At 38.5% G+C, this 27,689-nt stretch overlaps 2 protein-coding genes across 3 annotated transcripts; one reads left to right on the top strand and one right to left on the bottom strand.

Moving 5' to 3' along the window:
* Positions 1–499: 499 nt before the first annotated feature.
* Positions 500–26,946, top strand: LOC133635201 (pyroglutamyl-peptidase 1-like). 2 transcript variants are annotated; one of them, XM_062028100.1, is made up of 7 exons: positions 500–1,673; positions 7,822–8,041; positions 10,014–10,284; positions 10,473–10,525; positions 14,105–14,221; positions 17,922–18,154; positions 23,542–26,946. In XM_062028100.1, exons 5-7 carry the CDS (start codon positions 14,219–14,221, stop codon positions 23,735–23,737), a joined length of 432 nt encoding a protein of 143 aa, XP_061884084.1. In that variant the 5' UTR covers positions 500–1,673; positions 7,822–8,041; positions 10,014–10,284; positions 10,473–10,525; positions 14,105–14,218; the 3' UTR covers positions 23,738–26,946. The 2 variants fall into 2 exon arrangements, with proteins under 2 accessions (XP_061884084.1, XP_061884083.1); XM_062028099.1 differs by lacking the exon at positions 10,014–10,284 and having other exon boundaries at positions 516–1,673.
* lsm4 (LSM4 homolog, U6 small nuclear RNA and mRNA degradation associated) lies at positions 1,033–7,248 on the bottom strand. Its single transcript, XM_062028102.1, has 5 exons — positions 7,131–7,248; positions 6,741–6,782; positions 4,791–4,889; positions 3,437–3,617; positions 1,033–1,627 (listed from the first exon to the last, which is right to left on the bottom strand). The coding sequence occupies exons 1-5, from the start codon at positions 7,131–7,133 to the stop codon at positions 1,524–1,526; spliced, it is 429 nt and encodes a 142-aa protein (XP_061884086.1). The 5' UTR covers positions 7,134–7,248; the 3' UTR covers positions 1,033–1,523.
* Positions 26,947–27,689: the final 743 nt, after the last annotated feature.

Here is a 27,689-nt window from a genome sequence, read left to right as displayed (position 1 = left end):
GTGAGGGGGTGTGCCGCCTGCCTGTATCAGCTAGTCGCTTTCATGCTCATTCTGGAAGAGGATAGGAGACAAATGTGAGTATGGGGGGGGGGGGGGGGCATCAAGGGGTTACCATGGCAACATAAGCAGAGTGACGCAGGTAAGAGCAGGGGAAAGACAGGGAGGTGGTGATTGGTTTTTCAACTGCATACGTGTGTGTGTGTAAGAGATTTGTGGGTTTCGAAGACGCTAGATGCACACATAACATCCATCTGGAGTTCAACCATTTCGGTTTCTATTCTATTTGGTTTTCTATTCAGTGACTCTCATTGCATCCTAATTGTAATCATGCCATGGTTTCTTTGTTTCCCACATGCTGAAGAAGTTCCATTCAGGAACATCACGTGATTTGCACAATTCAACGCGTCCGAAAAGGAGTAGGAAGAGGCACAGCTTATTAATCAATACCCCTTTTTCATATATACCACACATAAGTCATTCATAAGACATGCTTTCTTACGATGACATTTTACATTTAAATCATATGTTTTTACTTACATATATCCATTTATATTTTGTACTTTTTTTGGACTTTCATTTTATTTAAAAAATTTGGGCTCCACTTTGGAGACTACTGGTGTGACATTTGCACCATGTTAAAGAAGAAATAAAGATTTTAAAACAAAAAAGATATACATATTTATTTACAGTATACGATTATATATTAAATGAAATACTGTAATTTGATTTAATTGTTAATGTGTGTATAAGTACCACAAGTAGTTTACAATAGAAAACCTTTAAAAGGTCAAATTGAAGGCTAAATGTCAGCAGTAATAAGAGTCGTCCACAAAAAAAGTTATTCTAGCTGAGGAATGAGTACAGTAAGAAAACAGCCCTAGTGACACCTGGTGGACATATGGAGAATGACATATTGCGTCCCTTTTTCAGTTAATATAGTGTTGTCATGACTTGTAAGAATTGTCTTGGATAAAATTAATTCCTGCAGCTCTTTGAAATCTTACGAGCAAACTATAAAGACGAATGCAGCACTTTAAACAAAACAACCTTTATTCCCATGTGCTCGTGTACATACATTACAGCATCTATTGTCATAAAAAAGATCACAACACACACGTTGGGCTTGCAGCCTTACAAGAACAACCTTTTTTATACACAAATTGTACAATGCTTCAACTCAAGTGTTCATGATAAACACAAAATGTCACAAAATATTAGAATAATAAAGAGCAGAGTTGGAAAAAAATGAAGATTCATTAAACTAAGGTAGGGCACAGGTAACTGACTTCGTGCCATGCAAAGTACACTCAAGAGACACAAGTTGAGAACATGCAGAAATGAAAACCCTATTCCTGTGTACCGCACGACACAAATTTCTGATTCATGTCTGCCTGCAAGCTGGAAATGGTACACTGCAATCAAACCTAAATCAGCACAACATGTTTCATCTCGACCACTTGAGTGTCAGTTCTTATTTGAGTGCTGAGGAACTTGCCTTGTACGTTTGATAATATTTCACCATGTTAGTGTTGGTTCTTCATCCCCTGTGCTTTGCCAGGTTTCTTTTCCTGCTGCTGCTGACCTCGTCCGGCACCGCTCATTCCTCGACCGCGGCCCCCAAACACACCTACGGACAGGAAGAAAGTCAGTTGGTAACTCCTTCGTGTGCTGAGGTGACCGTAAAAGTAGAGATGTCCGATAATGGCTTTTTTGCCGATATCCCGATATTGTCCAACTCTTAATTACCGATTCCGATATCGACCGATACCGATATATACAGTCGTGGAATTAACACATTATTATGCCTAATTTTGTTGTGATGCCCCGCTGGATGCATTAAACAATGTAACAAGGTTTTTCAAATTAAATCAACTCAAGTTATGGAAAAAAATGCCAACATGGCGCTGCCATATTTATTATTGAAGTCACAAAGTGCATTATTTTTTTAACATGCCTCAAAACAGCAGCTTGGAATTTGGGACATGCTCTCCCTGAGAGAGCATGAGGAGGTTGAGGGGGGCGGGAGGTTAGCGGGGGGTGTATATTGTAGCGTCCCGGAAGAGTTAGTGCTGCAAGGGGTTCTGGGTATTTGTTCTGTTGTTCTACGGTGGGGATGTTCTCCCGAAATGTGTTTGTCATTCTTGTTTGGTGTGGGTTCACAGTGTGTCGCATATTTGTAACAGTGTTAAAGTTGTTTATACATCCACCCTCAGTGTGTCCTGTATGGCTATTGACCAAGTACACTTTGCATTCACTTGTGTGTGTGAAAAGCCGTAGATATTATGTGATTGGGCCGGCACGCAAAGGCAGTGCTTTTAAGGTTTATTGGCGCTCTGTACTTCTCCCTACGTCCGTGTACACAGCGGCGTTTTAAAAAGGCATATATTTTACTTTTTGAAACCGATACCGATAATTTACGATATTACATTTTAAAGCACTAGTTATCGATATTATCGGACATCCCTAATGAAGGCCATATGACTTCTGCATTTACGTAGCCACGGACGGAGTCACGTAATTAGCCAATAAAACGGAATTTGCATTAAACGTAATGTACATAAATTTAAGTTAAATGTTGTTTTTGTGAGGAAAAGGAACATTTGTTTGGGAAAATAATGTGCCCGGTAATGTGCCCGGTAGCGCTCATTTATAAGATACGACGCTAAAGCAAGCAAGAACAATCCATACACCCACAACACATCTCATCTGCTTGTGTTGTTGTGAACGACATCATCCATGTAAGATCAAACAGAACAGTGGTCGCAACTTGAGTGGCCATCTCTCTTTTTTTAACAGCCTGAAGAGTGTCGCCTTTTTACTCGTCAAGCTGAGAACAACAGCAAAGCATACTTCCCCCCTTCACAATAATACCGCGGCGCGCCACATCCGGTCTGACGGCGCATACAGAATAAGGTTTCAAAAAAGTACCTTGCACAAGCAAAATGTACTTAAAGCATTTATTTATACATCTACACAATTACTATGCTTTGACCTAAAATACTGGTTTATATTGTCGTAAGATGAGCACCAAACAATGTGAGGATTTTGGCATTTCATTAATATTTAATAAAATTGTATTTGGCACAAAGTGTACATACACTCCAAATATTTTCTCTTTGGTGGTAAAATAAGTGTGAAAAAACGAAATAAAATGTTTTTTTAAACAAAAAATTATTTGTATTGTTTTTTTTCTATTACTGTTATTTAAATGTATTGTCATTGCTAATTATATTTAACTTGTGGTTATTCGTTACATAAATACTCATGTTTTCAAATTACTGAGTAATCGTGTAATTAATCATAATTACGATATCAATCAAAATAATCGTAACTATTACTTTTGCCATAATCGTTCACCCCTAGTCTTGAGACAGTTGACAAAGGAGAACACAGTTTTTTATTCTAGTTGACACAAAGCATGAGAAGCAAAGCTCACCACGGCCTCCTGCTCCTCTTCCTTTGCCCTGCTGTTTGTTCTGCTGGGCGCCTCCCCTTCCTCGACCCTTGGAAACCACCTCCTCCTTCACCATGTCAATGATCTCGTCTGGGATTCGCAGATACTTAATGGTACTTCCTCGGATGTAGCACTCGGGCATCCTCCAGAACTTGTCACCATCCTGCAAGGAAGAGAATAGAGGCATTAAGCACAATTCACAGAATAAAAAACATTTCTGGGACCAATTATGAGGCTGGACTTTAAGGACTCATAGCGTCCAGATCACCAAGATTAGCAAACAAGTTTTCTTTGTGGCTTTTTTTCTCTTAAAAATGAATCTGGCAGTCATTTACCAAAAGATAAATTCGTTTTTTAACTAACTGTACTTGGAACACCTCTTTTTCCATTGCCAGACTCATTATGGCGCCCCCTCTTGGTGTGACGTCATCTACAGAACTCAAGCCTATTTCCCCACATAGACAGTGTGAATAAAGGCATGTAAAACTATTATTTTAAGCACTTAATTGCATGTTTTTGTCGCCCTGTTCCATGATTACTTAAAAACTGATATGGTAAACATTATAAGCGAAAAATGTATATAAAAAAAACACAATTTTCAGACTTTCCTGCTCTACCATAGACACCATAGCCTGTGTTTTCTTATGCTCTTTCATCATTACCTTAAGCATCTTCAGGAAAACAGTAGAAGAGGACACAAAATAGACTACCGGTACTAGCCACTTACATACCTTGTTTTTCTCTCATTCTGACTCAGATTTTCTCCCCTCAAGGGTGCTCCTGACTTTCAATTTTTTGCCACCCATCCAAATTCCAACCAAAACCCTTCTTTAAAGTGGAATTAATAAAATGATTGCTGCCAATTCACTCCTATTGCTTGTTTCGTCCCATTTTGCAGAAGTCAATTTGGGTGGAGAGGTCCATACTTTATTCATACAGTGCATCCGGAAAGTATTCACATCGATTCACTTTTTCCACATTTTTTATGTTACAGCCTTATTCCAAATTGGAATAACTAAATTTTTGACCTCAAAATTACCTTAATAATACCCCATTATGGCAATGTCAGGATTGGTGTTTGAGATCGGCATTAATTGGCAATGGCCAATCACATACTTTTAAACAAAAATCGTCCAATACGGACCGGTACATGTCTATTGTAAATTAAGATCGCAATGTCCCCTCCCATTTTTTATGCTTTTAGAATGACCACAATCAGCCACCTACGATGCTACTAATGCTCAGAGTTTCATATTATCAGAACTACAAGTTTCTGTACTAATTAGGAGAGGAAATGAAGTTAGTGTGGTGAGTTCAAGGAGAAGCTGAGTCATACCCGAGAGGTACAGATGACTTCTCTCAAGTTGATGTTCATCCAGTTGTCGCAGCTGACCAGGTGGCCGTTATACGTCTCTCCATTTTTCAGCTCCACCAGCTGTTGGGGAAAAATCAACAAACATGACAAACGGAACACTTAACAGAAACGAACCCTGCAAGATTTCGCAATACTGCGATCGCATCAACTCTCGCAAATTCCACCAATTATCGTGAATGGCCGCAACCTGGCAACTTTGTCCGATCGCTTCAATTTCCCCACAGATCAACGTAATTTTTTTCACAATCAATTTAGTCCTAGAGCAGGTGTGTCAAAGTCAAGGCCCACGGGCCAGATCCGGCCCGTGAATTAATTATCTATGGCCCCCAGGATGATATTTGATTAGTATTAAAACCAGCCTTAGGCCATAGCCGCCTGCTGCTGTTTTGCACTTCATCAGTGTTGGTGCCATACTTGCAAACCCTCCCGAATTTTCCGTGAGACTCCCGAATTTCAGTGCCTATCCCGAAAATCTCCCGGGACAACCTTTCTACCGAATTTCTACCGATTTCCAGCCAGACTTAAGGCACGCCCCCTCCAGGTCCATGCGGACCTGAGTGAGGACAGCCTGTCGTCACGTCCGCTTGGCCAACCAAAAAGTAACCACATAACACTATACCGTATAGTGTTCTGTGGTTACTTTTTGGTTGGCCAATGGTTTATGTTGTATTGCGTACCCTGACGGCAAGTGTGGAAGTCGGTTCTGAAGTATGAAGTAAAGAGACGTAACTTCGTCACCTCGCCTGGTTATTGACTCCGACCCAGAATATTACACTGCCCATACCTGCGCTCCTTCAAAGGCTGTGCTACTGGCTGCAAAGCATTGCACTTTCAAATACAACAATGAGTAGAGAGGAGTGTTGTGTGTATATGTGTAAATAAATGAACACTGAAATTTAAGTATTTATTGTATTTATATGTATATATAAATACACACATACACACACACACACACACACACACACATATATATATATATATATATATATATATATATATATATATATATATATATATATATATATATATATATATATATATAGCTAGAATTCACTGAAAGTCAAGTATTTATTATATATATATATATATATATATATATATATATATATATATATATATATATATATATATATATATATATATATATATATATATATATATATACCTAGAATTCACTGAAAGTCAAGTATTTATTTTATATATATATATAGTGTGTGTGTATATTGTAGCGTCCCGGAAGAGTTAGTGCTGCAAGGGGTTCTAGGTATTTGTTCTGTTGTGTTACGGTGCGGATGTTCTCCCGAAATGTGTTTGTCATTCTTGTTTGGTGTGGGTTCACAGTGTGGTGCATTTTTGTAACAGTGTTAAAGTTGTTTATACGGCCACCCTTAGTGTGACCTGTATGGCTGTTGACCAAGTATGCCTTGCATTCACTTGTGTGTGTGAAAAGCTGTAGATATTATGTGATTTGGCTGACACGCAAAGGCAGTGCCTTTAAGGTTTATTGGCGCTCTGTACTTCTCCCTACGTCCGTGTACCACTCCGTACAGAAGCGTTTTAAAAAGTCATTTATTTTACTTTTTGAAACCGATACCGATAATTTCCGATATTACATTTAAAGCATTTATCGGCCGATAATATCGTCAGTCCGATATTATCGGACATCTCTAGTTTTTAGATGTCTTAAGAGCGCTTTTTAGGCGGAATAGAGCGGCTCTCATTTGCTCCATTATTAGCTGACTTTTGCTATAGTTTACTTACGAGTTAGAATGCATTAAAAAAGAAAAACATATGTGTTCTTGTCTCATATGAGGATTGTGAATGATAGGCAAAATGATTTTCCCCTTTAGTACGGTCATGCCAACTGTAGGGAATCACTGCTCTTGTCCAGAAGAATGAATATCGTCTCACCATTGGATGGTTCTGGGCCGTCTTCAGCAGTGACAAAGGAAGCTGTAAAATAAATTGACAAACTTCAATAATCTGTCCGCGAATATTTACAAATAGTGCAGATAAACAAGTCAAATAATTGCGCCACGGCAAGCATTACGTATTTAGATGGATTTATATGCTTTCACACAGCAAGAAATGGTTCAGCAATTCAGTAACTCGCTACTAAAAGTATTTGTTTACAAAATGTTGTATTTCAGAGCTAACTTACCTAGCTAGCCGCCGAGCGGTTTTTCGTTGTTGCTACTGCTCACGTTCCAGTTAACTACCCAACATGCGTATTAATCAAAAACATGTTTATCTTTACGAAAGCCAGAGTATGAATAAGCAAACACACAGTATGTTACGTACCATTTTTGACGGATAATCTTTACTGTTTCAATGTTGTTTGGAGTAGCCTGCGCACGCTAGAAAGCCTTGCCTTCGTTTTCTTCTTCTTGCATCAATGTTCAGGCGAATGTTGTTAGCTGCTTCCCTCTACAGGTGAAAATAAGTATGACACCAGCATGCTGTCAACAGAGGAGGAAAAAAATGCTGCTAAAATATTGTAGTCGACTAAAAGTACAGTTGTTTTGCTGAAAATTAAGTAAAATAAAAACATACCTGATTTAAAATGAAGGGAAACGTGATTTAAAATGTAGGGAAAAGTGTGTTCTTTAATTAAACAACAACCTTGTGAATTAAAACCAAAAATCAAATTAATAATTATTTTGCAGCATTACCCAAGAGCCATAGTAGCATTAAACAGGCCTGAGTGAGCACAATGTGTCCGTCATGTCCTCATGTATCATGTCTTTTTATTTTTTCGGACTATAATGTGCAATAATGTTATATGTGTATATGTGTGTATATATGCATATGTATGGATATATGCATGTGGATATATACATATATATAGATACATATCTTCTTTTTCATTTATTTATTTTATTTTATTTTAATTTTTTTTTACTATTTATATTACTAAATTATTGTGTATGCACAAAACTTTAAAATAATACTCCCCGTGCTGTGATATTTCCCCTTACGTTTTCCCAACTAGGGACGCCGTTGCGTCACGCGTGACGTCATGACGTCGCGGACGTCTGGCGTTCGGACGCTCGCTGCCTGGCTGGAGCTAAGCAGAAGGGCGCCTACAGCTGAGGGGGACAACAGGGCGACTTTATGGTCCTGCTACACAACAAAGACCCAATAAAGCACCGAAACAGTCAACGTGTCACGACGGGAAATGGACAACAGTAAACGGACTGTGGTCGTTACAGGTCTGTATTTGATTTGTTGCCTTTTTGTTGAGTCTCCCTGCAAGGCATGGGTTGAAGTAGTAGAAAAGTTGTGTTGATGACAGCTGCTCGAAGGCTAATGGCGTCAGCTTGTTTGTGCTCCACTCCGCGGCCCTTGGAGCTCCAGCAACTAGCCACTCAACACCTTTAGTTCCAGCAACTTATTGTGGAACTAAAGGGCTTTTAAAAAAAAAAAAAAAGTCAGTTTTCAGGTCGAAGGATTTACCTATTATTGGTATGAAACCGCAACAAACTTTTATGCTAATATACCTAATTAAATGTAATTAGTTTTTGGGTTGTTTTCAGGATGATGCAACTTTTCCCACTGCATGCAAAACCAAATGCTATTAAAGGTTGTCTTTATATTTATTATTGACATGGCAGGGACAAGCGGTAAAAAATGGATGGATGTCAGGCTAATCTTGCACTATTGGCACTCAGCATCAAGGGTTGGAATTGGGGGTTAAATCACCAAAATGATTCCCGAGCGCGGCCACCGCTGCTGCTCACTACTCCCCTCACCTCCCAGGGGGGTGGAACAAGGGGATGGGTCAAATGCAGAGGTTAATTTCACCACACCTAGTGTGTGTTTGACTATCAGTGGTACTTTAACTATTTACAACATTTAAGATGTATATCCTGGGGTGGTATAGCTCGGTTGGTAGAGCGGCCGTGCCAGCAACTTGAGGGTTCCAGGTTCGATCTCCGCTTCCGCCATCCTAGTTACTGCCGTTGTGTCCTTGGGCAAGACAATTTACCCACCTGCTCCCAGTGCCACCCACACTGGTTTAAATGTAACTTAGACATTGGGTTTAACTATGTAAAAGCGCTTTGAGTCACTAGAGAAAAGTGCTATATAAGTATAATTCACACTAATTCACACATCCTCTCTAGCAATGTGTTTTACAGACACTTATCTTTTTGTTTTAGGGTCTAAGTTGTGCGTTTGTAATAAAAAATAAAAAAAACTTTTGGGGGTGCTTTTTTTCCACTTTGGGTTAATGTATACATAACTCTACGGAATTTACCACAATATCATTGAAGACGTTGCTATTCTTCGACCAAGACTAGATTTTGGGAGTTTACAAAAAATGACTGTAAAAACTGTCACCCACACTCATTAAAGCACAATACTATCCTCTGTACTGATGATGAATCAGTATTACCGGTATTTTTCGGACTATAAGTCGCAGTTTTTTTCATAGTTTGGCCGGTGCGACTTATACTCAGGAGCGACTTATGTGTGAATTTATTAACACATTACCGTAAAACATCAAATACTATTATTCAGCTCATTCACATAAGAGACTAGACGTATAAGATTTCATGGGATGTAGCGATTAGGAGTGACAGATTGTTTGGTAAACGTATAGCATGTTCTATATGTTATAGTTATTTGAATGACTCTTACCATAATATGTTACGTTAACATACCAGGCACGTTCTCAGTTGGTTATTTATGCGTCATATAACGTACACCTATTCAGCCTGTTGTTCACTATTCTTTATTTATTTTAAATGGCCTTTCTAATGTCTATTCTTGGTGTTGGGTTTTATCAAATACATTTCCCCAAAAAATGCGACTTATACTCCAGTGCGACTTATACATGTTTTTTCCCTTCTTTATTATGCATTTTCGGCCGGTGCGACGTATACTCCAGAGCGACTTATACTCCGAAAAATATGCTAGTTTGTGCCCTTATTTGAGTTAGTACTTGTCTTTGGTTTATACATTAGTAAATGACAATAGCATTAGGTTTGGGCTCCGGGTCCATGTTTTGGTGCTGAGTGACTGCTTAGCAATTCTTATAGAAAGAGTTATATTGCAATTATTGGACATATAAAGCATGTTTCCACCGGGTAATACAGTTGATATTGTATAGAGAATTACATTTCCAAGCAAATGTGGAGAGAAGTAGAACAGGCTAAAACTGCTCGGTTGTTTTTTTTCCAGACACAAAGGCGTGCAGGAGTTCCAGCTGATGGTAGATGTGTAGGCTGCCTGGGAACGGCTTGCTCACAATAGCATGCCGGCTGGCAACTAGCGACCCCTCACTCTGCTCCTATTCAGCAGCCTGTCAGACAGACTGATCCTCCCTCCGCCCAACCCCCAGGGACCCACTGACCCTTGGAGTGATGGTGCAGGGGGCGCGACTATAGATCCCAATATAAACAAGGCAGTGTGAGGGAATAGCTGTCGGCTGCTTCCGCTGCCAGTTTTGCAGGTCATATGGATTTAATGCAGGGAGGGATTGTTTCGTCTTGATAATTGATTTGATTTTGTTGATTCACACTAATTTCGGTCTTTAAGAGAGACCACTTGAAACGCAAAATAAGTCAAACGATAACTGTGACACTATTTAGGCGGGAGATATTTTGCGTTTGCGTAATCACGTGAAATAATGTTTTGCAGGTTTTGGGCCGTTTGGAGAGCACACAGTCAATGCCAGCTGGGTTGCAGTACAGGTGAGTTTTACCACCGATTTGTTGGTGAGGATGCATGCTTATAAAGTGTACAGTAATGCATACATTCGTGCTCATAGATGATAAATTAATTACCGTATTATCTGGACTATAGAGTGCACCGGTAAATAAACCAAACCCATTAAATTTTAGCAGACAAAAAATGTTTCTATTAACCATAAATTAAAGACTATTAACTGCTACTTCATGGATTTTTCTCCCCAGGCGGGGATAACAATAAAACAAAAAATAATAATAACCAAGCAAAAACACTGAGTAAGTGTTGTATTGTTTGTGCTCTGGTGCCATCTTTCAGACGTGTTTGGCAGTGCATTTCTTTTTTTTTACACGAGTGCTGTTCAGTCTTATTAGCCTTCCATAGCGTTCTACTCGTATGGATTCTCCTTTCATCACTCCAAGCAACGTTAGTAAGTTTTACAGTGTAAGTAAAACTATTTATTCTTACTAAACTGTCCCAAGTGTGATGTCAGTAGGAGTGTTTATATGACTATACATACATGCTATCGTAATGTAATGACGCTAACACGTTTACGAGTGTCTGTGTTAGTATTATTAACTTACAACCACATTCCTTTTGTTTTATTTCAGTCTCACAAATTCCCCAGTAAACTCAACCAAAATGTCACTGTGGAGTTATTGAGTCTGTTTAGCTGATTGGAGAGCTAGCTTTCGTAGCTGGTGGGTCCATGCCAATGACTTCTATTTTATTTGAGCAGCCGTTTTAAAGTATGTAAATAATCATTTACAGAATGTTATTGTGTAAATAACTTATTTCGCAACATATTTATCTGCGCCCTATAGTCCAGGGTGGCTAATATGTTGAAAAATTATTTTTTCATCTAAAATTTTGTGGGTTTGGCTTACATCGCGATGCGCTCTATAGTAGAGACGTCCGATATAGGGTTGCAACAACTAATCAATTAAATAAATGATAATTAAATAAATGATAAATGGGTTATACTTGTATAGCGCTTTTCTACCTTCAAGGTACTCAAAGCGCTTTGACAGTATTTCCACATTCACCCATTCACACACACATTCACACACTGATGGAGGGATCTGCCATGCAAGGCGCTACCAGCACCCATCAGGAGCAAGGGTGAAGTGTCTTGCCCAAGGACACAACGGACGTGACTAGGATAGTAGAAGGTGGGGATTGAACCCCAGTAACCAGCAACCCTCCGATTGCTGACACTGCCACTCTACCAACTTCGCCACGCCGATTAAAATCGATTATAAAAATAGTTGGCGATTAATTTAGTCATTGATTCGTTGGATCTATGCTATGCGCATGCGCAGAGGCAATTTTTATTTATTTTTATTTTTATTTTTGTATTTTTATTTTTTTATAAACCTTTATTTATAAACTGCAACATGTACAAACTGCTGAGAAACAATAATCAAAACAAGTATGGTGCCAATATGCTGTTTTTTTTCTATAAAATACTAGAAAGGATAGAAATGTAGTTAGTCTCTTTTATCCGATTATTAATCGAAGTAATAATCGACAGATTAATCGATTATCAAATTAATTGTTAGTTGCAGCCCTAGTCCGATATAAAGGCAGTCCGATATTATCGGCCGATAAATGCTTTAAAATGTAATAACGGAAATTATCGGTATCGGTTTTAAAAAGTAAAATGTATGACTTTAAAACGCCGCTGTACGGAGTGGTACACAAACGTAGGGAGAAGTACAGAGCGCCAATAAACCTTGAAGGCACTTTCTTTGCGTGCCGGCCCAGTCACATAATATCTACGGCTTTTCACACACACAAGTGAATGCAAGACATACTTGGTCAACAGCCATACAGGTCACACTGAGGGTGTCCGTATAAACAACTTTAACACTGTTACAAATATGCGCCACACTGTGAACCCACACCAAACAAGAATGACAAACACATTTCGGAAGAACATCCGCACCGTAACACAACATAAACACAACAGAATGGCATTTTTTGCCATAACTTGAGTTGATTTATTTTGGAAAGCCTTGTTACATTGTTTAATGCATCCAGCGGGGCATCACAACAAAATAATAATAATAATGTGTTAATCCCCTGGCTGTATATATCGGTATCGGTTGATATCGGAATCGGTAATTAAGAGTTGGACAATATCGGATATCGGCAAAAAAGCCATTATCGGACATCTCTACTCTATAGTCCTGAAAATACGGTATTAGCCACACTGGACTATAAACCACAGACATATATACATATATATATGTTGTGAAATGAGTTAGTTACACAGAAAACATTTTAAATGTTTATTTACGTAACCTAATTGTTTCCAAACAGTGCCTGTAGCGCTGCAGTAAAATAGATGATCAAACAAAACAGAAGACATCGTCATGGACCCACTAGCTGCGGAAGCTAGCTCTCCAATCAGCTAAACGGACTCAATAAGTCCACAGTGACGTTTAGGTGAATTTAGGTGAATTCCAGGAAATTGTTAAACTTAGAAAATACTAAAATAATGCCATTGTAAGTTAATGATACTAACACACACACACTCTAAACGTGTTGGCATATTAGCTAATGCTAACGACGCTTGCTTGATTATATTGTGATAGCACATACAAATATGCTTTAAAACACTCCTACAGACATCACTCATTGGACGGTTTAGTAAGTATGAATTGTTAAGTTTTATTGTAAAACATACAAATGTTGCTTGAAGTGATGAATTAAGGAACCAAACGAGTGGGAACGCTATGGACTACTCGAAGACGGAACAGCACTTGTACTTCCGATTCAAAGGACTAAACAGAAGGAAATACTGCAGGCGTTCACCCCGCAGCACCTGCAGTGAGCAAACTCGTCCAAAAAATTGTGCCATAGCACAAACAATAACCCACCTTTTCAGTGTCTTGTGCTTGTGTTTTTTGAAAGCTATTTGCATTGTGACCGTTACCGAAGACACATTTAGCCACACTATTTTTTATTGTTTAAAGCGTAGGAAAAAAGTAGCGGCCTATAATCCGAAATTTACAGTTTCTCGTTTTTAATCATTAGACTTCACAACTTTTGTCAGCGTAATATTCAGTTCTTAAATGTTTTCCTGCTCGATGCCTACTGCACACTATGCTGCGGGGGTCTCAGGCTGCTGCTCAGGACACTACATTACCAGAGGGACGACCACGTTGGTTGTCAGGGTGTCTAGACAAACTTGATAAGGATATTAAAGGCAAACAAAAGGCCGCTTTGTGTCGGGGTCAAAGACATGGTCAAACAAGGCTTCTTTCAGTGACAGTGGGGGTCAGTGTCCAGGGCTGTCGGTCCTGCAAGTAGACGGGGGGGAGGAGTTGGCCCTTTGGCTGTGAATTTGACACGCATTTATCTTATTTTTGCATGATTGCTTTTTCATTTTACACATTGATTGTGATGTCGTTTTTACATATTGATTTGGTTTATTATAGTGTCATCTTTTTTGGATTGAATCAGTAAAATGTGTACATTAGTCTAGCCTATATTTAACTATACTAAGTAGCATTGATGGACACAATTTGCCTTTGGCCAGAGCACGTCAACCTGAAGGTCTTTTTGTGTCTTCAAAGGAGCTGAAGAAACTTGGACTTGGCACTGAAGTGGACTTGCACGTCTACGAGGTTCCCGTAGAGTACCAGACAGTGCAGAGTTTAGTTCCGTCACTATGGAAAAAGTATCACCCAATGGTAAGAGCGATGTTTGTATCTCACAATATGAATGGTAAAACTGTAATATCCATATTAGAGATGCCCATCCATCAATCCATTTTCTACCGCTTGTCCCTTTTGGGTTCGCGGGGGGGTGCTGGAGCCTATCTCGCATTCGGGCGGAAGGTGGGGTACACCCTGGACAAGTCGCCACCTCATCACAGGATATTAGGGATGCACGATCATGAAAAATTTCAACCGATATTGATAACCGATCATTTCCAGACTTTTACAACCAATATTGATGTGTATGTATTTATATATGTTCTGGGGATGTCCCTTTTGATCGGCCACCAATCCTTATCCTTTAATTTTCATGAAAAAGCACAGTATGTGATCGCCATTGCAGATTAATGCCTTTTAATGCCGATCACAAACGCCGATCCCCTCTGGCTAATAATGTATTTATTTTGAGTCCCCTGGTTGACTAGCTAGCAGCGAACTGTGTACCTCTATACACAGTGTGGTGACACTCCCCTAATTTAGTAATAATAAGCCCCATTACATTGGACACAGTAAAACTTAAAAGGCAAAATAGTAGTTTCTGATTTTGTCTAGTTATTGTGTACTATTTACTAGGGCTGCAACAACTAATCAATTAAATCGATTAAAATCGATTATTAAAATAGTTGCCGATTTATTTAGTCATCGATTCGTTGGATCTATGCTATGCGCATGCGCAGAGTATTTTATTTTATTTTTTTTTAATTAAAAAAAATAAATATATATATATATATATATATATTTTAATAAACCTTTATTTATAAACTGCAACATTTACAAACAGCTGAGAAACAATAATCAAAATAAGTATGGTGCCAGTATGCTGTTTTTTTTCAATAAAATACTGGATAGGATAGAAATGTAGTTTGTCTCTTTTATCCGATTATTAATCGATTAATCAAAGTAATAATCGACAGATTAATCGATTATCAAATTAATCGTTAGTTGCAGCCCTACTATTCACTCAAAAAATTGTATGTAATAAAAAACAATACAGAAGTAGTTTAAATATTGTGTTGATTTTGTTAAACTGCCAATAGCACTCACCATAAAGAAATCGAAACATTTACATTGAATACATGTGATCGGTATTGGTATCGGGCGATCTGACACCTGGATGATCGGTATTAGAATAGGCAGCATGAATTGAACATTCCTAATATGTACACAATTGTGGACGGGGGCGTGGCCTGCGGGCCTGCGGTGGAACGGGGTGTGCCAGGACCGGCCTCGAAGACAGCGACGGGTGCGCGGATGGCCCAGGTGGGCCTTGTTATCTAATCACCTGTCGCCTTTATTGGCAGCAGCCGGGATGAGACAAGTGGTTGGAGTTGGAGGTGCTGCTGGGCGGACGCAGGAAAAAAAGACCTTTCGCTGAAAAGCAAAAGCCTGCACTATTGAATGAAAATAAAACAGTGTGATACCCTGAATTCCAGGCTCTCTGGCAGTGTGTGGTGGTCTGAAGAACCCACTAGAGGGCAACCTCTACAACAATATTTTGTGAGAAGAAAATAATTTAACATTTCACACTTTTGCCCCAAAAGTATACACTTTAACAAAAAATATTCAAATCGATTGTAGGGGTAAGGATAATATCACCTGATATTTCTTTACTTAATCAGCCATAGTTTTGAGTACACTTCCTTCTATAATTCTGACCCATGCAAACATTTAGAAACATTGCGTGGGCAAAAAAAAAAGTTGAAATTTATTGATATTTCAACGTTTCAATTATTTCATTGAGAGACAACAAGCAACTCAAACATCCTGAATAGGATTTCGTAAAATGAAAAAAAGAAAAGAAACAATCTGCCCAACACAACATACATAAACATGGCCAATAAAACTAAGCCTTTGTGATTTCGCATTGTCGTTTGCAGCAACACAGAACAAGTGGAGTCACATCTCTTGTTGATTGACAAAAACCAAATAAACAATGTTCCCTGACAGTAATAAAGTAGTAAAATAGTGGGGTACGTGCTTGCCCCTTAGAAAGGCAACATTCAATCATAGAACATAAAAAAATCAGAGTTCAAATGAAAAGGTGCATTTTTTCCACAAAGAAATCATAACTAACTAAAGCCTGTGCCTCCAGATGAACTATCAAGTTAAACATAATAAATTATTCATTTTGTTGTCAAGTTCTATTGACCTAAGCTATTTTCTTTCAAACTGTTGCCTCTAATCAAACGCTTTCTCATCAGTCCAGTGGCTTTACGTTTGCTGCGGTCGCCGCTAAGAACACTAGCTAGCAGCACAGGCAGCTCTGTACTGCTTCCATAAATCTTCCTGTTAGTGCATTTTAAAACCTCTAAAGGCTTAGTGGCCACATGCGTGGACAGTACCTTTTAGCTCTTATTTCCAAAATTGTGTACACTACTGAATTGGGGTCTCTTGGCCGCTTATGTGGACACTTATACTGCCATTTGGTCGTGTCAGAAGAGTATAACATAAAATGGAATTTTGAAAAAAAAGTGTAAAAATAAGAATTAACATATCACTAAACATGAAGTACACGGTTGTGTACTTATGGACTAAGTACATTAAAAGATGATTCTTAGTTTTTATTCTAATTAGGGTCCAATAAGCCCAAATAGCAAAGAGAAATAAAAAAAAGCATGTAAACAAACAGCTTAGAGCTTAAGAGATTAAAGTGATTTATCATATTTTATTGTGTTGAAGCTCGTCTTTAACCCTCCCCTTTTTAATTTCTGCAGAGCATGTTTTGCAAACTGCGAGTGAAATCTTCTGACATGCTAAAGAAAGTCCACACTGGTGACTGCTGCGGCATGATACGTTTCTCTGGACACAACAGGCTGCGCGTACAATATCATGACATCACAAACATGCGACCACGTCGGAGGGGAGGGACTGAGGAGGCAAACGACAAACACGGAGACGATAAGCCTTTATTATTAAGGGCTCATTTTATCGGTTGATGCTTCATTTTCGGATCGATGCCATGTCATAATTGCCATTATCAGTCGATAGCTATCAGCCGCCGATAATATCGTGCCTCCCTGATTTCTACCATGTCATATCATCTCTGCATTTCTTGCATGGGACTTCCAGCCTGCAAGATGCATAGAGTTAGGTCTGACAGTCCTTTGTGTTCAACTGTAATTTTTCATGCCTTTTTTTTAATTACATTATCACCGACTGGTATGGTTCAAATTCTAGACTTGATATTGTTATCCAGGAAAAGTGTGTACACGGTGGCTTGGCACCATCCCGCCTGCATTTTCTCACTCTTTCAGACATTTAAGTGCATTCATCATGTTCAGGGCAGCTATCCTGTCACTGAAGAGCTTTAAGATTAAGTTAAATTAGGTTAGAGGGTAAAAGTTAGCACACCAATCTTCTTCTGCACCGTTCAGAAGAAAATAAGATAGAAATTAAATTTGTTTGACTGCTTAAAGCCGCTTCTTGGGAGCATTGCTGTAACTTGTATAGTTTACAGTCTGCTCCATTTAAAACTAAAACATTGTCTCTTGTGTGTGCATGCAATTGTTTTTAAAAGCCTGGATAAAAAAAATATAAAAAATTATATATTATTTTTTGCTTACCTAGCCATTTTGGGAAGGCAGAGCTTCTGTGTCCTGGATTTCAAGTAAAAGGCATCATTTGGATTTGTCCATTTTACACAATTCTGACTTGTGCTTTTTCTCTTTTTTAGTTGGTTGTTCATGTTGGAGTGTCAGGCATGGCCACCACTGTCACATTAGAGAAGTGTGGCCGAAACCATGGCTACAAAGGCCTGGACAACAGCAGATTCTGTCCTGATTCACAGTGTTGCATTGTGGGGGGTCCAGACTGTATTGACTCTGTTATTGACATGGAATCAGTCTGCAAGAGAGTGACTTCCTCTGGACTGGGAGTTGCTGTGTCTGTCTCCAAAGATGCTGGAAGGTATAGACTTTATTTTTGCTTTTTCATTTCATGTATTTTATTTTAAACACAACAATAATATGAAAAATAGTCTCCTACATAATTATTTCAAAATTGCCATTATACTTGGGAATGCAGTGCTCAATGTATGTGTATACATACATATATGCATACATATCGGTACATATTTTTCAAGCCGATACCGATAACTTCCTGCTTCTCAAGACCATATAGATGATATACGATATGAATTATATTTATTTGGCCGACCATAGACGTTATTATACTTTTTGTTATATTGTGATAATGCATGTTGATGACTTATACTCGCTGTGTCCCACAAATTTGACAGAGACAAGCGAACGATTGCAATCTTTAACGCACGGTAGCATTCTCGCTAGTGGCTAATGTCCCTCCACAGTGCAAAGCAGCAAGTCAGCAATCCTCGCCTCCATGACGGCAAATATACTACATTTTTACAAGTATCATTATCAATGGAGGACGAGGAATAGCTAAACATGCTAAACTACACACAATAGGAGGATAGGCTAACCATTAAGCTCAAACTCATGAATGTAAACAGAAGTGGGCGGATCGATAAAAGTATCAACAGTATAGATACCAAGTATAGTGTCACTATATGATCGATACGTCAGTGGTTAGATTTATTTTTTGTTGTTATTGTTTCAATCTCAGTAAATACGTTTTTTGACACAGGTGGACTTTAGGGGAAAACCCGAAGGATTTAAATCCGAACCAACAGTAGGAATTACATTTTGTTATGCCATCCTGTGTTTTGTCTGATCATAATTGGGGTCAATCAAACATGGAATCATTTAATGATCTTGAATACATGAAGTATCATTGATTGATTGAATTGATTGATTGAAACTTTTATTAGTACATTACACAGTACAGTGCATATTCCGTACAATTGACCACTAAATGGTAACACCCGAATAAGTTTTTCAACTTGTTTAAGTCGGGGTCCACGTAAATCAATTCATGGTATAAATATATACTATCAGCATAATACAGTCATCACACAAGTTAATCATCAGAGTATATACATTTAAATATTTACATTATTTACAATCTGGGGGGTGGGATGTGGAGGGGGTTGGGGCGGGGTCGTTAGGTTTGGTTGATATCAGCACATCAGTCATCAACGATTATATCATCTGAGAAATGGACATTGAAACAGTGTAGGTCTGACTTGGTAGGATATGTACAGCGAGCAGTGAACATAGTGAGTTCAAAAAGCATAAGAACAAGTATATACATTTGATTATTTACATTTGATTATTTACAATCCGGGGAGGTGGGATGTGGTGGGGGGAGGGTGTTAGTCTAGGGTTGTAGTTGCCTGGAGGTGTTCTTTTAGTGCGGTTTTGAAGGAGGATAGAGATGCACTTTCTTTTACACATGTATCAGCACTGATATGACCAATACGCCCCTTGTAACTACTTGGTATTGGATTGATACCCAAATTTGTAGTATGGGCCAAAACTAATGTATCCAAAAGACAGAAGAATAAGTGCTTCTTACATTTCAACAGAAGTGTAGTAGAACCATGTTAAAACAGAAAGTAACAAGATATTAACAGTAAATTCGTAAGTAGAATAATAATGGTTTTGAGAAAATATTAGAACCAAAAATGATACAATATGTTACCACATACGTCAGCAACCAAATCAGGAGCCTTTGTAACCTGTTGTGAATTATTGTTTACATACCAAATACATATCAAGCCTGCAATATACAGTACAGGCCAAAAGTTTGGACACACCTTCTCATTTCAATGCATTTTCTTTATTTTCATGACTATTTACATTGTAGATTGTCACTGAAGTTATGAAAACAAGTTCTCCCTTTTCTGTCTACACACTGTGTCTGTTTGTAAGTACTCCGTGATTGTGCACTACCAAACATGCTCGTCTGCTCGGAAACCAGCAATGACACGACGGGACGACGAGGGGGGGGTTGATCGGTACTTTTCAGAGGCGTTAAAGTACCGAATATGATTCATTAGTATCGCGGTACTATACTAATACCGATATACCGTACAACCCTAGTGGAATGTTAGATGAGGTTTGATCAAGTGGAATAACTCAAAGAACAATGGTAGGAAAACACTGACCTTATAACAAATTTATGCTTTGACTAAATGTAGTGTTAATTTGTGTTTTGGCGATACTTGGGTGTTGCAATAATTCATCAAATTAAGGGCATGATGCAGGAAGTTGAACGATGCGGACATGTTTGTTACTAGATACTTTTTGATACGCTTTTTCCTTGAATACTTTTTATCTGTAAGTATAATGCAATAATATGCAATTTAATACTTGTTTATATTGACAAATGTGCTGTTTTAGACTGCAATATTGTTTAATTAAGATCAGTTATTATGTATGCTAGTTCCTAGTAGCCTATATAGCCTTTGGTATACACTATTTACAAAAAGGTATACCATGTTTAATTTTGGTACTGACTTCACTAAAATACAAGGAAAGGTCAAACTTGTGTGCTTATTAGAGGATATTTAGATGTTAACTTGCTGTCATGATGGTTTGCATGTTGTATGTATTTTATGTATTTGTACCTTGTTTTACTGTTGAACCTTGTTTTTAATGACTACTGCTGCAAACCAAATTGCCCCTCGGGGACAATAAAGATTTTGTAAGTCTTAAGTCTAAGTCCGGCTTTGCACAAGTAAACACGCTGCAGGACTTCTTGTATCGGACGCAGCTTATATCAGCAATTTTAGATGCAAGCCGATATTATCCGATATTTGTTTTTTGCTGATATTAGACAAATATCCGATATCAATATTGGATTGGGACACCCCTACTACAGGGCTCTGATTACTCGCTAAATATAGCGCTACAGTCGCTAAGTTGGCAACACGAAGGATGTCTCCTGCTTTGTTCTAATCTCTGGCAAGCCAGGTGTGTCATATTGTCTTTATGAATATTGGTAAACAAAGAGCGCCAAATTTATTACTGGTTAGAGATGGTTACGGAATCCGATACTTTTTTTTGGCACCGAGCCAATCCAGCCACTCCTAACGGGCATCAATTCACGTAAAGTCCCACGGTGCCATATCACGGTACCTAGATTGCGCGTGATGTCACGCCTGGTTTTGCACTTTGGCACTTGGCGATCACTCCAGCAAGACTGAGAGCGGACTCGGACAAACTTCCTGGTACTGTTGCATTTTTCAATGTCAAAAAAACAATTTAATTAAAAAAAAAACACTACAACGTAAGTAAGTAAAGCTTCACTTTTCCAAAAATGCGTTAGCTTAATGCTGACATACATTGGCTTTGTTATTGACATGCTACCGATTAGCATAAGCAATTTTACATGCTGATTTTAAAATCTCCAAATTTGTTTATTAAAAATTACAACTGAGATGTGCATTACAGTCAAACAGCTGATGTGTAATAAGTTCAATAATTACAGCATTAACACTTTTTAGGGCGCAACACAAAAAAAACACACCATAAGTTATACACTACTGCCATCTAACGTCTTGGACTTGCAACTGTAATTTCAATTTAATGTCATACTTGCAAACTATATAACATGATGATTAAAATAAAACAAAATATAACAACTGGACAGCAATTATCATAATCAGCTCATTTTTAAATATTGCAATAAAAAATGGATTTTATTACCAAAAACTAGAGATGTCCGATAATGGCTTTTTTGTTGATATCCGATATTCCGATATTGTCCAACTCTTGATTACCGATTCCGATATCAAGCGATATATACAGTCGTGGAATTAACACATTATTATGCCTAATTTTCTTGTGATGCCCCGCTGGATGCAGTAAACAATGTAACAAGGTTTTCCAAAATAAATCAACTCAAGTTATGGAAAAAAATGCCAACATGGCACTGCCATATTTATTATTGAAGTCACAAAGTGCATTATTTTTTTTAACATGCCTCAAAACAACAGCTTGGAATTTGGGACATGCTCTCCCTGGGAGAGCATGAGGAGGTTGAGGTGGGGGGATAAGGGGGTAGCGGGGAGTGTAAATTGTAGCGTCCCGGAAGAGTTAGTGCTGCAAGGGGTTCTGGGTATTTGTTCTGTTGTGTTTATGTTGTGTTACGGTGCTGATGTTCTCCCGAAATGTGTTTGTCATTCTTGTTTGGTGTGGGTTCAGTGTGGCGCATATTTGTAACAGTGTTAAAGTTGTTTATACGGCCACCCTCAGTGTGACCTGTATGGCTGTTGACCAAGTATGCCTTGCATTCACTTGTGTGTGTGAAAAGCCGAAGGTATTATGTGATTGGGCCGGCACGCAAAGGCAGTGCCTTTAAGGTTTATTGGCGCTCTGTACTTCTCCCTACGTCCGTGTACCACTCCGTACAGTGGCGTTTTAAAAAGTCATAAATTGTACTTTTTGAAACCGATACCGATAATTTCCGATATTACATTTTAAAGCATTTATCGGCCGATAATATCGGCAGCCCGATATTATCGGACATCTCTACCAAAAACAATTCATATTTATTAACACACACAAAAGTACTGGGAATTTGTACCGTATTGGTTCAAATGTGAACGGTATCCATCCCTATTAGTGGTAGTCCAAATGTATTCCTGGCAGGCCGCCCAAAATGTAAATAAATGACCCTATAGGTGTCATTTTCCGTATTTTTATCAATTGATTGATTGATTGAGACTTTTATTAGTAGATTGCACAGTACAGTACATATTCCGTACAATTGACCACCAAATGGTAACACCTGAATAAGTTTTTCAACTTGTTTAGGTCGGGGTCCACGTTAATCAATTAATGGTACAAATATATACTATCAGCATAATACAGTCATCACACAAGTTAATCATCAGAGTATATACATTGAATTATTTACATTATTTACAATCCAGGGGGTGGGATGTGGAGGGGGTTGGGGCGGGGGGTTAGGTTTGGTTGATATCAACACTTCAGTCATCAACAATTATATCATCTGAGAAATGGACATTGAAACAGTGTAAGTCTGACTTCGTAGGATATGTACAGCGAGCAGTGAACATAGTGAGCTCAGAAAGTATAAAAACAAGTATATACATTTGATTATTTACAATCCGGGGAGGTGGGATGTGGTGGGGGGAGGGTGTTAGTCTAGGGTCGTAGCTGCCTGGAAGATGTTCTTTTAGTGCGGTTTTGAAGGAGGGTAGAAATGCACTTTCTTTTACACCTGTTGGGAGTGCATTCCAAAAAACTAAATGTTTTTTTGTTGGTACCATTCATCCCCAAAAAGCATGTCGTATTTGTGTAAGTGTTAATCAGCAAACAAGTGGCGGTCCAAACATAACCTGGTGTGTTGTGTCAGGGAGTTGTAACACATTTTCTTGAACCCCTGCTGGCTTGTATCTGTCACAGGTATCTGTGCGACTTCACCTATTACACCTCCCTGTACATGAGCCACGGTCGCTCCGCCTTCGTCCATGTGCCTCCTCTCGGGAAGCCGTACAGCGGCGAAGACCTGGGCCGCGCATTGCAGGCCATCGTCCAGGAGATGCTGGATCTTCTCGATCACGCCAAGGAAAAGATCCACTGCCAGCAGCACTTCCACTAAGTGACCTCCCGATGCCAGCCAGCCTCTTCCAGCCACGCAAGACCGATTGCACTGGACCACAAGTAGCCAAGTTCTTTCTCTTTCTAATCCTGTCGGACGTGTAACGAAAGCCTCAGCGTGCACGACGTTTTCCGCCCCGGGTGTTGCCTCATATTTCCTATTTTGCCCCCGTGGTGATGATGATTACGAGATGCGCGCGAGTATGTCAGGAAGCGTGATTGTTCCCATACAGTTGTTGTCGAGTGTGGAAGATTATACACAGCATTACCTACCAAATGTGGCTACTAGTATTGCACCTTATAGCGTTAGGGTTACTGACATGGTTACGGAAGTCACATTTGGCAACCTTTACATTAGTTGTATTTGGAATACTTCATTCTTACATGTCAAGCTTCTGCCATAGTGTTTATTACCAAAGCCCCTAGCTTACTTGTCATATTATTTTTCATTCTCAATAATCACTACTAGTATGTGTAGACACTTATACATGATTAAATAAGTATATTCATATAGAACCCTTTAGCATAAACCCTTTTTTTTTTCTATATTTTCTCTAAACTCTTTGCTACTTCACATTTGATGTTGAATTGTTTCTGGAGTCTTTTTCTTTATAAGAAGTTGTACGTTTGCCTTCTTTTACAAAGGTGATTTAAAATAGGGAACGGGTTGGTTCCAGCTCACATTCCCCCAGTTTGTCGGCCCATTTCTGACAGGAAGACAATAACTCAGTCACTTGAGATCTGACCCCCCGCCCCCTCCCAGGTTGTGCAATGTGATTGATCAGATCTCAGGTTTCACCATATAGCTTCGCCCTCACGGCTGCGCAATTATTTGAGAAAGGAGGTGCTGATGATTGTGATCAGAATGAAACATTCACTGTACATTCCTCAATGTAGTGGCATCAATGTTTACAGAATATTACTTTGTGCGGGCAGAAGAAATACATCTGGAATGAATGATGTAGTAACAGATGTGGGCCCTAAACAGGATTTTGTTGTGGGCCCCATTTCAGTCAACTAGGATTTGATAAGTTGCTAATCAAATGTAAACCCTCCAAGGTTTCATTAGTTTGAAATATAAACAGTGCACATGTAGGACAACTGCATAGAGAGTGTTTATGCCAGGAGTCTGCACTGGCTATCATTTTAAGGTTAGCTATTGGAAAGGCGGGAACTGGAAGATCTTTTTAATAAAAGTCACCGGTGCCATTTTTTTAAACAGATGCGGTGTTTGGCTTTCCCCAAGATTGTGCAGCCTAAAACAATCTCCTTGCTTTTAAAGGTATTTTATGGCGGCTGAAGTTATACAAAAATCCACGTGACATTGTGTTGAGTCAGATTTGGGCCTCGAGTTTGATTTCTGTAGCACTTTTTCTTGCAGCGTTTTTAAAAAAAATTTTTTTTATAACTTTGACTCACAATATGTAGCTCTACAGCAGGGGTGTCAAACGTACGGGCCCGCAAACAGGTTTTATCCGGCCCGCGGGATGAGTTTGCTAAGTATAAAAATGAGCTGAAATTTTGGAATGAAAGAAACTGCTGTTCTAAATGTGTCCACTAGATGTCGCAATAGCAATTATTTGTATCTTTGTAGATACATATGTAAAAACAAAAACAAAAAAACACGTGATGTTGGTGCACCAGTCGAGGAAAATGATCAAACTACATAAATAACAGTAAGATTTTGATATTTTTCTATCTTGATAGATTGAAAATGAACACCAATGAGTTGACTGATGAACATTATCACATCATTTATTCAGAAAGTATAAATAAGGACAAATAAAGAGAATACTATTAACTGCAACATGTAAGTGTAAACAAACCCCAACAACATTATGATTTGTACAATTTCAGAATGTGCTTGTTCTATTTTGAAACAAAGAAAACAATCTGAAGTTGTCTTTATTTTTAAGTTATCGCGCCGTGATTTTACCAGTCCGTCCCTCTTGGGAGTAGATTTTTCTCCATGTGGCCCCTGATCTAAAATGAGTTTGACACCCTTGCTCTACAGTCAAATACATCCATTGTATTATGTCTTTTCCCATTAATATTGTATTTTTGTTTTGCTTTACAGCTGAATTATGCTCGTATTTCCTGTGTGTTAATTTGCTATACACCTAGAACTGTAGAAAAGTCTTTCAGGCTACCTGTGCACATGTGATTTTCTTAGGCTCCTTTTTATGTTTGTCGACAGCAACACTTTTTAGTGGCGCCTCACGACTTCAAATGGCCATTTTCTCCACAGCTTTTTATACTTTTACTGCAACTTCCATATTGAGCTGTCTGTGGAAAAGATGGATCTTTGGATGCAAATTGTCTTACCTAGAAGAAAAAAAACAGAACACTGGTTTGTGTTGCAGCAAAAAAGTTTTAAACACGAGTTAGGCCAGTGGATTTTGGTCTTTTAACTGATGCTGGTTTTTCCCATACAGTCATTTATTTGTGGTGGTGCGCCACAAATACATTTGGCCCACGAGTGGATTTGGCGCTGTTGGCCTCGCTTACTGTGTGTAAATGAAGCGTGCATGTAGATGGCATCATGTTTTCAAGACCCTTTTTTTGTTGCTCAATTTTTCTCTGCCACAGCGTCCATAAAAATGACACGCACACGCGCCATGGCCAATTATGCAAATCATTTTCTCTGAACCCAGTCTTGCGGGAAACACTGGATACTCCTACTTTCTCTCTTGCCACAAAGTAGCACTAAGCAGAACCGTCACAAAATCTGTCTTTTACATATTGGTTGTGCCAATTTTCTGGGTTTGGAGGCGTTTTACGATGTTTTCCCGGGCGTGGCGTCGTGAGTTTGAGGATGTGACTGGATCGTGCTGCGCCCAAAATAGCTGCTCACAAATGTGAACCCCCTCCCATATGTAGCTCGTTGATGTTGAAAGTGACCTCGACCCCCTTTAACTCTCTCCTGTGCCTTGCTGTTATTTATTTTTGTTTTGATAAGGCCTTAAATGGTTTGGTGGCAGGTCAGTTCAAATATATATCTAGATATGTTCCAGGCAGATATGTGTGGCTACCTCAAAAATATTTTTTAATCTCAACGTGGACTTAACATCATTATGACAGATTTATTGAACGTACTGTACCTCTTGGCAGTGAGCATCCTCTGAAAGGTGTGTTCTCTGCTTCAGACATTATCAAAGCACTGTTACAAGAAGTAATATTGGCTCGATAAATGGAAAGGTTTTGAATTAAAGAGAGTTCTGATGTTAAAACAAAGTTGATTTGTCTTTCATTTTTTTGTTTTTTTTAAGAACACTGCAACTGTATAATTTCACTAAAATAGACATAATATTCAGTAACATCCTGCTAGTTAGTATATTCCAGTGAATTTTAACAATGTTCTCTTATGCCTCCCCCCAAACTCTCTACGGCAACTATAAATAGTATCACTTGTCCATAAAATTGTTGTAAGTACACCTCTGCGTAACAAAAAAGAAATGTAGATCAACTTACTACAAATAACTTTAACATTGTTTGTCTGTAACAGAAAATATTTAAAGTGCATAAATTTATCTGAAATAAAAAAACAAGTAAATCATTATTTAAACTACAAACATGTTTTGACTGACCTAAATAATTTCATCCAGAAAAATAAAGTCAAACAATTCATATTGATGAGTAACATTAACTCAGAAGCACGAAAAACACTTTAACCTATAAAAGAAAAATGAATAAATCAATTTGTAATTTTTTTTTGTTACATTTTAAAAAAAATAATTCTGATGTTAAAAAAAGTTGATTTGTCTTTCATTTTTTGTTTTTAATGAATAATGCAACTGTATAATTTCACTAAATTAGACACAATTATCAGTAACATCCTGCTAGTTACTATATTCCAGTTAATCTTAACTATTTTATCTGTGCCTACCCCCAAACTCTCTACGGCAACTATAAATAGTATCACTCGTCTATAAAATTGTTATAAGTACACCTCT

Source organism: Entelurus aequoreus, linkage group LG19, assembly GCF_033978785.1.
Source record: "Entelurus aequoreus isolate RoL-2023_Sb linkage group LG19, RoL_Eaeq_v1.1, whole genome shotgun sequence".
Lineage (NCBI taxonomy): Eukaryota > Metazoa > Chordata > Actinopteri > Syngnathiformes > Syngnathidae > Entelurus > Entelurus aequoreus.
Note: the sequence above shows the minus strand (reverse complement) of the source record. Positions and strands in the feature narration are given on the sequence as shown.